A 13,490-nucleotide genomic window follows, 5' to 3' on the forward strand; every position below is an offset into this window, starting at 1 on the left:
GCCAACTCCTTATCTGCTACTTTAAGGCCCTTAACAAAGGGTGTCCAATCTTACTGTGTAATGTTACTATTAATCCAAATGGTAGTTTGACTAAGAGCAAGGCTATTAGGAGTGGCATACACAATGTTACCAAATAAATATGCAAGCGGTCTCAGAACTTAAATATGTCTGACAAATATCAGCCACTATGAAAAGTTTAAATATATTTAATAATAAATAATGAAAGAACAAGAAAATACTCAGTATACAATCACAGTACCATCAGAGTTCGAAATCACAGGAAATATTTAAAAAACAACATTGCAGGACAGTCTCAAATAAATAAAGAAAAAGACATCTAAGCTAAACTAGGCTATATTCTTGACTGTATCTAACAGAATTACTATACCCTGGTTAACTTACAGAGCAAGCATGGCAGATGTGGAAAATGGATCTTATAGCTGATGTTGTCAGGTCAAAGACAAATACAGAATGCTCAGTCTTTCTCACAGAGTTCTTAAATTAATATATCAAATATTACTGCTGGGATAATTGCAGAATGACATAATTTCTTGTCATCTTGTCATCTGACTTTAGTTCCTAGGCTCAAAACAACCATTCATGCAGCTGGTAGCATTTAGCACCTACCTGTGAAAATACATAAACAAGGACTTTTCTTAGATCTAAGGCAGATCCTGGAAGTCATAAAACAATGAAAAACACTTCCAAGACAATACAGTGCACCTCTAATTCTAGACATTGTGTCTGTTACTGCACTGAAACTGAAAGATAACATCTTTTTTTATAGCCCAGCCATAACGTAATTTAATTTCAACTATTTCTCTGAAGCTTTGCAAGTTAATCTCCTGTGTTCCAGTTTCCCCTGTTAACTAATTCACTCCAATGGAGCTCAGGAAGTTTGCACTGTAACTTCCAGTGGGCAGAGCCTATACCTTTTCACAGAATCAAATTATGTCCTCACATTTCAAACAAATGCTAATATCTCTGGAACCATTGTAGTTATGGAAGAAGTATAAATGTCAAACTCTTCAGCACACATTATTTTTACAATGGCAGTATTCTTTAGGTTCTAGGTCTTAAACTGAATTGTACAAGTCACAGTAAACTCAGTAACTATTATATTTGCAATAAATTATAAATAACTTACAATATCTCTGCAGCCACTCAAGTTACACACATACTGTCAGCAAAATTTTAATCATCTAGCTGAGAGCTTTCATATGAGGCTAAGGAGTTCTGTTTGTATTACTTGGTTGTTGAGATATTTAGAAAAATGTGAAAACTATATCTATATAATTTAATATCATAAAAACAACAGTTAATATCTATTTACCTGCACTAGGCAGAGGTCAAATATTAATACAGATGAGTTTGCCATTGTGTAGTCTTTAAGATGAAATATTTTAAAACCTTGTACATAGCACTTATTTACAATTATTGATGCAAATATGAGCAAGCAATATTTGACGCCTAGCGGCGTCAGTAGGAGTTAACTGCAGATGCACCTGGAGGCACCACTTGGACATAATGAGTTAAAATATATACATTTAAACAGTTACAATAGTGTAAATACATTTCTGTTTTTTCCAGTACAGTACACTGTGGATACATCTTTATGTTACATTTTTTACTTTGTAAACCCTTTTCAACACATATGTCTGTACAAACCATCTTATATGGCATACAGTTCTAAGCATATGAATCATTTTGATATTCACAAATTACATGTAATTATTTACAAAATTCCAGATAGCTGGGCTGGCAATATCGCCTTTCCTGACACCTTCAACCACCATGTGGCCACAGTGGTGAAGAAATCCTTTTATGCTGCGCAACTTATAAGTAAGGGTATAGCATCTAGGGCCAAAGAGGTCATTATCCCATTGTACTACACCCTTATCACACTAATTACAGAGTACAATGGTCCCTTTGGTATTTGAATGCAAGGCATAACAAACCTGCCTTACGCAGAGTGCCTTAAAGCCCTTTCCCTCAACTCAGTCTCCTGTAGATTGCGGGGCTCTTTGACCACCCATCGAACAGAAAAATAACAGAACAGCATACTTCTTTGAACATGCAGTTCATCAAGCCATTTGAGTAAGATCGTATTACAGAAGGGATAAGGAAATTTGTCCTTTCCCCACTGTACTGCAATCTCGGAGTTGGTATATATAATTAGCGGGGAGAGTGTGAGATGAGGAGGTTTCAGTAAATGGCATTTATGATGTAATGCCGTTCTGTGATTTTTTTCCGTTCGATGGATAAATATAGACCAAGACTTCTGAGGGGTGATTTCTGCCTTGCTTACAAGGCATCCGCAAACCCCACACTTAGGAATTGCCAAAATATTTGAAAGTCAAAGAGTACAAGAAAAACAAGGTCTAGGGACCTGAATTTTGTCTGTGACATAAACAGAATTTGCTGGACAGACAAATATGTGTCCCAAAGATGACTACTCCTATGGAATAGGCTTCCCATCCATGTGAAGCTGCGTTTGTCTATCACCCAGTTTAAACACAACCTAGACAAGTGGATGGGGAAAAGGAAATTTGCAGTGGGCTTGGCACCCATGTCCCTTATGGATGGAGGTAGCTTATAAATGCCTGGCCCTCAATGTCCTACTTGGATGCAGGACATCATTACTCTTTCGGGAAAACCTGGCTAGGCTTAGAAAGGCCCCTTGGGTCATTAGCCTAGTAAGCTATGAAGAGCTCAAATTGCAAATGGGTTCATGTACAGTAAGAAAGGTTTGTTGGTCAGCAGACAGGAGAGGGAAAACATCTAGAAAATATTTTTTAAACAGTAAGTAAATAGTACTAATTGTACTGATCACTATAATGAGTGGTACATATAATTCCTGTTTAATTCCTTTTTTAATAATGAAAGTGATGGATTCCAAAGACATATGTTTAATGGTCTATGTTACCAAACCTTTGTCAATAGAACCCTGAACATTTTCTGCCCCTCTGAAGTCATATAACCAGTAATTTAGCAGCCTTCAGACATTTAGTATTTAGGCTGAACTACTTATGATGTAGTTGTTATGGATATCAAAAACAAGATTATGCAGATCACAGGCCACTAGTTCATACCTTATTTTTGGTGTCCAGTGAAGCTTGTTTCTCAAACAGCATTTTACAGACAGGCAGACACCTGCTTTTTGCAGCCAGATGAAGAGACGTGTTTCCATTCTGGGTTTTAAATAAACAAATTAAATCTTATTAGTATTAATATCACAACATAGTGCAGCATATCACAACTTTGCTCTGCAGCATAACTTTCCACGCAAACTGATCAAACTGCAGATGAAACACTACTTACCTTTACCAGCAGTTTCCAAAGTACGTCTACATAGCCACAGACACACACTGCAATATCCTAGCTTAAAAGAACTGCAACTTACTCATAACAACTATTTAATTTGCATAAAGTAGCATCTGCCCACTGCTCACTACTATGTGTACAGTTTCTGCAAGTAAGCACAGTATAGTACATCAACAGAACCCCAAGTCGACAGAAGACAGACAATGTGGTCATGGACAACATCATCTTAGGATCCAAGGAATCTTACAACCTGATGTTAAATGCATCTTTTAATAGATAGCCAATGACAAAATACGGCAGGAAGAACATGACAGCAATACAAACCTTGGTTTCTACTACTAAGCCACAAATTTGATGTAGGCAATGCAAAAAACGCATCACACAGGAAATTTTCCAGTGTCCAAGGACCACACTAGGTCTATATTATGCATTCTGTTCCTCTGGAGACAGATGGTTCTTATTGTATCCTTATGGATAGCATGAAGCTTCTTGAATAGCAAGTGATACCAAGTCTATGAGACAAAGGCAGAGTTGTACTAAACCCAAATGTCACCATACAGCCACCTGCTATTCATTACAAGGATTTTAAAAGTCCATAAAAATCAGAACCATAACTGAGACAAGTCCAAAATATCTCCGAAGAATCAAAGAAAATATCTGGTAAAAAGACCACCTGGTTGCTACTTTCTTCATTCTTTAATAAATGAAATACTTGACGACTACATACAGCTGCCAGGAAATGTTTCTGTAGCAAAGTTACAAAGTCAGAAATGTACAATGGTAAATAAGAAACATCACCTAGGGATCAGCATGTACAATGTTCTTCATCATTATAACTTCTGCATCTTCTGTCTCGTTTTCATACACACTGAAATGTGACAAAAGGTTATGGAGGGTACGAAGTAGGCCATATTTTTTTTTGACAACTGGATAAAGACTAGAAGAGTAAAGCAACTCTGGAAAATGTTATATAGTAACAGTTCAAATACTTATTCCATAAGAGGAAGAAAGAAAAACAAAACAATGTTACTACTTATGTGACTCATGGACAGCCACCCAAGTCCAAAATGTACCTTTTAAAAACACGAAAGAAAAGTAGGAAGAGGCAATAAAGTTACATCTATTTTACTGGATAAAAATACACTATTAATTTCCAAGCAAAAAAGCACCCTATACATTCTGATAAATGCCTTTATGATGGATGATGCAAGATGGTTCAACTTTGATATAATAGCATGCATCGTGAGCTATCACATTTTACTTAAAATAAAAAGGGGGCAATGTAAGCACATCAGAAACAGTACTCCTAGTGATGTTACTGTTTGTGTGTGGGGAGAGGGGGTTCAATAGCTGCCAATTTACATATATGTACCATACTTCCACAGTTTACAAAATTGGGAAACCATGACTACTGCTACACCATGTGTGTGTGTGTGTGTGATAAAGGTCATAGATGTGACTAAATTGATGCAGAGCATGCTGTACATAGAAGCACAAATCTATAGAGCCCTGTCAATGTCAGTGATGTAACAGGTAGCACACACACCTTAGTTGCAGAAGGCTGTGGCTTCTATTTCCACACTACATAGATGGGTTGCTAACACTGCACTGCAGCACTCCTGCGTGTTTTTTTCCTTTGGAAGTGGTATTAAACTATGGTCCCTTCTGCTTGAGTTGGTGGTACCTCAGGTAGATATAAAAGATCTCATGGCACCTCCCAAAAAAGTAGGGGTCCATGATTATGTACACGTATTTACACATACTGACAAATATATACAGGTTAATATATTCACATATTTACAGAAAAAAATATTTCCATCCCTACAAAATTTTCATATCATACATTTATAGACTTCCACTCCTTTTTCCATAGCCACCAATTCATTTTCTTTACAATATCGGGGACAATCCAATTTCTATTAAACATAATCTCATTTAATCTTTCGCTCTAAAAACCCAAATAATACAAAACATATTTGTCCAATCTTTTAGCATCTTCCTTACTTAAACCTTCATAAAATCCGGGTCTATATTATAAGATCGACGGTTGAAAACAATGAACATATGGTCGACACCATATGATCGATGTCTTCAAACGTTGACCTTATAAAAAGACAAAAAGAAAAAAAGTACCCTAACGGGTGCCCCCCTGCATCCCCTGCTACTTAAATATACAAACTCCAAGACTGCACTACATTGCAGTAAACGGAAATCTCCCCTTATGGAGATTTCCATTACATGCTCGAGATTCTGAGCATTCACTATTCTCGTGTCGACAATGTCAGATTCTACACTGTCGGCATTCATGAATATATATAGACCCTAAAATCCATATTTATGCATATCAATATTTAGTTGTTTATATTTCTGAAACACATTCAAGATTTTTTTCTATTAATTTTTCCCAAAAATGTTGTACTCTTTTTACATGTCAGAAAAACATGATCTGCAGTCTCAACACATTACAGAAAAGACATCCTCTTTCATTTTTTTTCATAAGGCATGTTTCCCTTCATTGGCAATCTATTCATTTGTAATCTCCATAACAATCCTAACATTACTCATTCTCATATACCAAACATTTCTTTGTTTTATAGCTTTGTTTTCTACTGTCAACTTCGTCCATGGGTTAACACAATAATTTTCTATCATTATAATTTTATGCCATAATCTCTTATTTTCAATATTTTCTATATTTAATTTCCACATCCTTACTTCTTCTTTTTTATTTCTTCATTTCTCTATTCTCTTTCTGTCTTATTCAGTCTTATTAAATTCCACTCTCTGTCATATTTTGTCTTAAACTGTTTTGTTATGAAACTGTTTTTAATTTCTTTTGATCCATTTTAATACCCTGCAAACATTTAAAGATGCCCCATAAACCTAATCCCCCAACATCCTTATCCACATACCACTCCTCTTCTTACTGGATTTAATCTAGGACCCCAAGTGAACCTAAATATTAATCCAATAAATTGCTTTCCATGTTGTTTGGCATCATAAATATACTGGGCATGTATGCTATTCTTCCCAACCATATGGAATTTATCAAATGTATTTTTTTCTATATGATAATCTGTATCTACTCTAAATAATACTAAGTTCTCTAAATTCCTGTAAAATGTTCATCCTTTGTTCCTTAACTACTTTTATATATCCAAAATATTATTCCCAAAACAGATATTTCTTCTATTCCAAACTTAATTCCCTTCAACATTTCTTCCGAACCAAATCCTTTTCTTTTTCCTCTATTGAATGGCATTCCTTTAGTCTGCAAATAATCATATATTCAAAAACTTGCTTGTTCCATCATTTTAATTTCCTCAGTCACAATAATATTACCAACATAAGACATAATAATTGGATATTCAATAACTTAATTCTGTATATATCTTGCCACCTTCATACCTTATTTTTTTAACTATGCAATTCATAACCATCACAAATAAACTAGTCATTGGACATCCTTGTTATAATCCCATAATCACTTCTATCTCTTCACTTAACCATCCATTAATCAAAACTGTTATTTTACTATTTCTATACACTGTTTTAATTACATTTTTACCTGTTTACTTAAATTATACCTTTTTATTATCTTTCTTAATACATCATGGTTTACTGTATCAAAAGCTTTAAATATCTCTTATTAAAACCTTTGCTCCTTTATTTTATTTTTGTATATCATCCACTATTTCTCTAACAATCATTAATATTTCCTGATATTAATTAAAACAAAAAGTGCAATAAAGTAGGAAAGCAAGCAGCTATAGTACTCCAGACCCCAACTTTATTGGCTTAGCGCTTTCAGGTATAAGACAAGACTTCTTCAGAACTGTTCTGAGGAAGTCTTGTCTTACACTTGACAAAAGTGCTAAACCAATAAAACTGGGGTCTGGAGTACTATAGCTGCTTGCTTTCCTACTTTATTGCACTTTTTGTTTTAATTAGTTTATTCAGTTGAGTTTTGTTTGGTTATTATTTTCTATTCCTTTAATGGTCAGATTGGCATAATAGTTAAGGTGTTTACCTTACAGACACAAGGTACAGGGTTTGATTCTCGCATGGGGTAATTGGCTAGGCTTAAAATGGCTCACAAGGGCAGTTAGCCTAGTTCTAACCTATGAATCTATGAATACTATATATACTTTCCTCCAACACCTTATCAATATTATTTTCTATTCTTGTTTGTAAAATTTTCATAACTATTTTATAATTTGTATTACTTAATACAACCTGCCTCCAATATTAGTTATTTCTGTCTCCTTAAAACTTCATAATACCATTATATAACTGTGTATAGTAAATATCTTTTAACCATTCATTAAATATGAATATCAATATTTATTTTTGCCATAACTCCATATTCTTGTAAATTAAATAACTTATACCATCTGAACCTGCTGGAGATCAAATACAAGCTTTCTTCATTATCATATCAAATTCCATTATAGTAATCTGTGTCTAAATTTCCATTTATAACTTCAGTAAATTGTTTAGTAACCCATTCATTTACATTATTTATCTCTCATTTCCTCACAATCTTTTTAACATACTGCACTACGTTTTCCTTAATTCTTCTTTGCTGTTTCACCACCTCCCTTTTCTCATTTTTTTATTTCTCTCATTATACTGCTTTCCTCTTTAACAATTTACTTAAGTAAAAAGAAACTTGCACTTTTTCCTTGCAAAAACTATCTTTGCTTATACAATAATCCCTTTATTTTCTCTTGATTCATTTTAAATACATCTTTCTCTTTTCCATAGTAAACTGTTTCATTTTCCTCCAAATTTTCAAATGTTATATTTTGTAACTCCATATTTTCCTGTTTCTTTTTTGTCTTAATCCACGATCCCACTGTGAATAGGTTCATAGGTAGATACTAGGCTATCTGCCCTAGGGCATTTATAAGCCTAGCCCGAGTGTATTTGGCTTTCGCCTCCCTATTAGATTAGCCTACTGTGCCTCTGTATAGTAGGTCACAGAAGGTAGCCCTTTAAGATTAGTTTACTGTGCCTCTGTTGAGCAGGGACACAGAAGAGATCCCAGTTGTGAATTTGCAATTTCCCATCCACGCATCCAGATTTCGCTTGAAGAGGGTCAGCGAGGGGCTATGTCTAACATAAATTGGGATTCTATTCCAGAGTGAGGGGAGCCTCTGGGAAATGAATCTGTCCCTCCAGCATGTCCTATTTATTTTTGTGCTGAGGTTTAAGTCCCTAGAGCGTGTAGCTCTAAGGGATTTGGATTTTTTGAGGTGGAGCATGCCCATTAATTCTGGGTTAGACATGGCTTTGTACGTCAGGCATAGGTCGCCTCTGAGTAGGCGGTAAGTAACTGAGTAGAGCTGGAGTTTCTTTAGTCGAGCTGCATAGGACATCTGTTTGTAGCCCATGATCCTCTTGGTGAGGTACTTTTGGGGTCTCTCCAGTTGCTGCAGGTGTCAGGTAAGGTACATCCCAAAAGGGGCACTGTATTCAATTATGGGCCTGATGAGTGATGATTAGAGGGGCACAATGACCTCTCTTGATCTAGATGCGAACCCTTTCGTGATAAGGTGGGCTATATAGAAGGTCTTTCTAACCACTTTGGCAACGTGATTATCAAAGGAGAGATTACTATCTACATTGGTCCCCACATCTCTAATTATTTCTTCCATACTTAATGGATTACCACCTATGTGGTAATTTATGGGCACTTTGTTTTTCCCAAAGGGGATGACTATGCACTTTTTAGCATTTAGCTTGAGGCCGTGGTTCTGGCACCAAGCATCCGTCTCTGTGAGACCCTTTTGGAGGATGCCTGTGTCAGCTGGAGAGTCGATTATGGCTCCCAGTTTGCAGTCATCTGCGAACTTTGTCAGCCATGGTCCCCCGTGTTAGCCTGAACCTCAGAGAAGTATATACCGAATAAGAGAGGTCCCAGAACTGAGCCTTGTGGGATGCCACTTGTAACTGGTTTGGATTCGGACGTGGCACCTGCAATTCTGACCGTGTGGGTTCTATCCCTGAGCCAGTTTGCAACTCATCTTGTGATATAGGGGTTGATATTTATCTGGTAAGCTTATTTATGATGCCCGAGTGGGGTATTGTGTCGAAGGCTTTTGCGAGGTCCAGGTAGGCTGTGTGGACTACCTTGCCCTCATCTATGGCTTTGGTAACTGTTTCAAAGAAATCAACTAGGTTTAAGAGGCAAGATCTGCCCTTAACAAAGCCAAATTGGGTAGGGTCCAGTGTCTGGAGGCTCCCAATGTCTTTGTTTATGAGTTCCATGATAATACACTCCATAACTTTACAGACCAGACTAGTCAGGCTTATGGGGCGATAGTTCCCGGGGTCCGTTGTGGCGCCACCTTTGTGGAGTGGGACCACTGTAGCTGTACGCCATTCTTTGGGTACATATCCTTTAGTAAGGCTAAGTATGAACAGTGACTTAATGTGAGGGTTCAGTTCTTCTTGGAGCTCGTGTAAGACACAGCCTGGGACACTGTCCGGTCCCATAGATGCTGTGTTTTTTGCTTTGGAGAGGGCAGCTTTCATCTGTGCATCTGTGATGTCAGGGAGGTTACATTCAGTTGGGATAGGCATTTGCTCCTTTGAGGGGGAAGGGGGGGAGAAGTTAGCACTGAATCTGTCTGCCAGGATGTTGGCTATGTCTGTAGTTCTAAAAACCCATGAAAACAGGTAGAGGGAAGCAAGGCAGCAAACACCAACAGATGAAAGTTAATCTTCTTTAATACAGATAAAATGTGAAGTGCTTTTCGTTTGAGACTGTGCTCAAACGTCTTCAGACAAACTGATTACACAAATCACAAGTATATATACCAATTAGGTGAGCTGCTCACACAAGCACTACATCAATTAAGCAATTAAAAACTGCACCAAGGTAATAAAGCATTTAAAGGCATATAAAACAAAACTGCCTAAATGCTCTTAATACATGTTTGTACTTAAAACCACCTTCAACTGTTGCAAAATAAAATAAAATAAAAATAAAAATATAACTGTCCAACATGTTGATTAAATAACCTACTGAGGATAGATATATATATCAACTAATGTATACTACAAAAAAATAAAAAAATATAAAAAATGTGAAAAGTATATATATGCATCTGTCTTGATAAACTTTTAAGTTTTAAAACACTGACAATAGAACAGCATTCATTAAGTCCAGGGGTATTATACGCATTTAATCTAACTTGCCACATAAGTTCTAATTCTTCTGGTTTTAATGGAGTAGGGCCTCCCCTAAGCTCTTCGTGAATCTGATCTATTATCATAAATTTAAATTTGTGGTCCAGGTTGAGACTGACATGCTTAGCCAGAGCATTGTCGAGTCTATTCTTCCGAATTGCATAAATATGTTCATACAAACGGTCACGGAGACGTCTCTCCGTTTTCCCTATGTAGAACGATAAACAATTCTGGCATTGTGCTAGATAAACTATCATTTTAGAATTGCAATTCACTCGACATTTCAAAAAGTATTTATGGTTGTGAATAATGAATCTATTAGATTCACTAACATATTGGCAGTAGTTACAAGACTGACACTTGAACATACCCGGTGTTTTTGAGTATGTGCGTTGGCGTTGCTCGAGAAGGGACTTTAAATTTTTTGCCCTTCTATACGTGACCACTGGTCTGTCGCCAACTTTATTGAAAATACTGAAATTACTTTTAAAGATAGCCCAATTTTTACATACAATTTCATAACAAGACTTACTATTAATACTGAAAGTAGTGATAAATGATGGAACATGACCCATAGGTTCACATGGTGTATTAATGTCATCTATTGAAACATTAACTGCACTACTATGCTGTACCACTTCTACGTCAGAATTAATATTTAATAAAGGTTTAAATAACTGCCTATTCCGTTTGGACCCCACTTCTTCTATAAGTTCATTAATCAGATTCTCAGGATAGCCTCAGTGGATGAACATATTTTTTAATAAACAATATTCTTCAATGAAGTCGGCATCAAGAGTTGACATGCGGGCTGCCCTGACTAACTGGCCCTTAACTACAGCTCGCTTCTGGTGCTGAGGATGACAGCTAGAATAATGCAAAAACGCATTAGAATATGTGCTTTTTCTATGTATCTTAGCTGTATACCTCTGAAGTGAAGAATTTCTAGTTAATAAAATGTCAAGGTACCTATAGAATCCATGCTAAAAGAAGATGTAAACTTTAGGAAGTCTGTGGTGCTGTTGAAATAGTCGACTACCATGTCACTAATGGCTCTGTCACCTTTAAGTAAAATAAAAATGTCATCAAGGTAACATGTATAGAAAATGAACACATCTTTGTAATCGGAATTAGATAAAACAAAAGAGTGTTCCCAATGAGCCATTACCAGATTGGCTATACTACCACCACAGGGGGAGCCCATTGCTACCCCAACCTTTTGCAGATAAAATTCATTATTAAACATGAAAAAGTTATTGTTAAGAACAATATCCAAAAGTTCTTCAACTAGGTCGAGTTCTATTCTGGTACACCCTTTTACTCTTAAATCCAGCCTGATCCAGTCATTAACTATTTCATGTGGGATACAGGTGTACAAATCTTTGACATCTATAGTTAAAAAATTATGTTGGATGTCAAATGGTAACTCATTGATTCTCTCTAAAAAATACCATGAGTCTTTACAAATTTGTACATTATTAACTAAAAATTTTTGCAAGATTACATCTATAACTTTAGCACATGCATATGTAGGTGAACCTCTGCTGTCAACTAAAGGACGCATGGGAGGGTCCAAAACGTCTTTATGGATTTTAGGAATACCAAAAAGACTTGGAAATCTAGGATAAGTGGTCAGCATGTAGTTAAACATTTTCTGGTCAATTCTCCCATCAATAAACATTTCTTCCAACGTATTCTTTATATGTAAATATGCTGTATTCACTTCAGAGTGTGAACTAACTAAATATGAAGGGCTATTCAAAAGTTTTAACATTCTGTTAGTGTAATCACCCCTATCAAATACAACCATACCCCCATCTTTATCCGGTTTACAAACTCGGAGGTCATGTACCTTAATAAAATCAATACAAGCCTTCTCATTTAATGAATCTGCACAACCATACTTATAATAATGTTCAGACTGGAATCTATGACAAATATCCAGCTCACATATAAGTTCAAACATCTGAAGGGTAAGATGGAGGGGAGGAATTAAAAACACTAGATATTCTAAATGTGTCACTAGTGCCCAAACTATTCCAACCCATCATAAGGTTGAAATTAAGTTTCCTGGTAAACAATTTGAGGTCGATAATAGACCTTACAACATCCAATCTCTGTGGTGGGACATAGGTGTAACCCTTAGAAAAAAGCTCGACTATATCACTGGTGATGTTTACCAGAGAATAATTATAAACCTTAAAATCACCATCCTCATTAAGAAGAATCTCAGGACCTGAACTGTTATAAACAGTAGACTGATCATCATTCACATGGTTATCAGCAATCAGGTTAAAAAACTGGACTGGTGTGTCATGACATACTTGAAAACCATCAACAAAAGGAGCCGGCAAGGCTGTCAAAATATGGGAACTGTCAAGGAAAGCAGAAACATCAACAGTACTATTTACAAAGTCCGTGGCATGAAAATCCTGCCCTGATACAGAACTAGAAGAATCAAAACTCATGTCCTGTGAAACCTTGATTTCTGCTTTGACTTCTGTTGAAAGGATGTTTGTTCTGGTCTTGCCCCTAAAAAATTAGGGTTATATGCATTATCCTTAAACTGTCCCAACTTATAGTTATTTTGGAGTCTCTCACTTCATCTCAATTCAGGCTGAGTGACCGAACCAGAAGCCGAGCCACTGTTAGAAGCAAGTGTGTTCTGTAATGGTTGAGAGTCCGAGTGGGTAACATTCAGGTCCAACTCTGGGGAACTGTTAACTGTATGTGGATTCGTTGACTTAAAGCCATGCCAAACTTGTGCTGCTGGTGGTGCGGGATATGCTACCCCACCATTATAAGCTTTAGTATCCCTGTCCAATTTTTTATTCTTATTATTTTAAATTTGACTAAATATTGATCCAGACTGGAAAAAACTTTGTTATAGTCATATTTATAACAGAAGAACTCCTTGTCTTGCCTGATCTGTTCATCAATATCAACAACTTGCTTGCTCAGTGTATCGA

The 13,490-nt window shown here is 36.3% G+C and overlaps 1 protein-coding gene across 3 annotated transcripts in view; it reads right to left on the reverse strand.

The window, feature by feature from the left end:
• LOC122815837 (death-associated protein kinase 1-like) overlaps positions 1-13,490 on the reverse strand; it is a 913,045-nt gene that overhangs the window by 346,897 nt on the left and 552,658 nt on the right. For all 3 annotated transcript variants that reach the window (XM_044088647.1, XM_044088646.1, XM_044088648.1), the window contains one exon: positions 3,093-3,191. In XM_044088647.1, coding sequence (XP_043944582.1) covers positions 3,093-3,191 — 99 coding nt within the window. The remainder of the gene's footprint in view (positions 1-3,092; positions 3,192-13,490) is intronic.

This window comes from Protopterus annectens, chromosome 11.part0, assembly GCF_019279795.1.
Source record: "Protopterus annectens isolate FY-2018-M chromosome 11.part0, PAN1.0, whole genome shotgun sequence".
Classification (NCBI taxonomy): Eukaryota; Metazoa; Chordata; order Ceratodontiformes; family Protopteridae; genus Protopterus; species Protopterus annectens.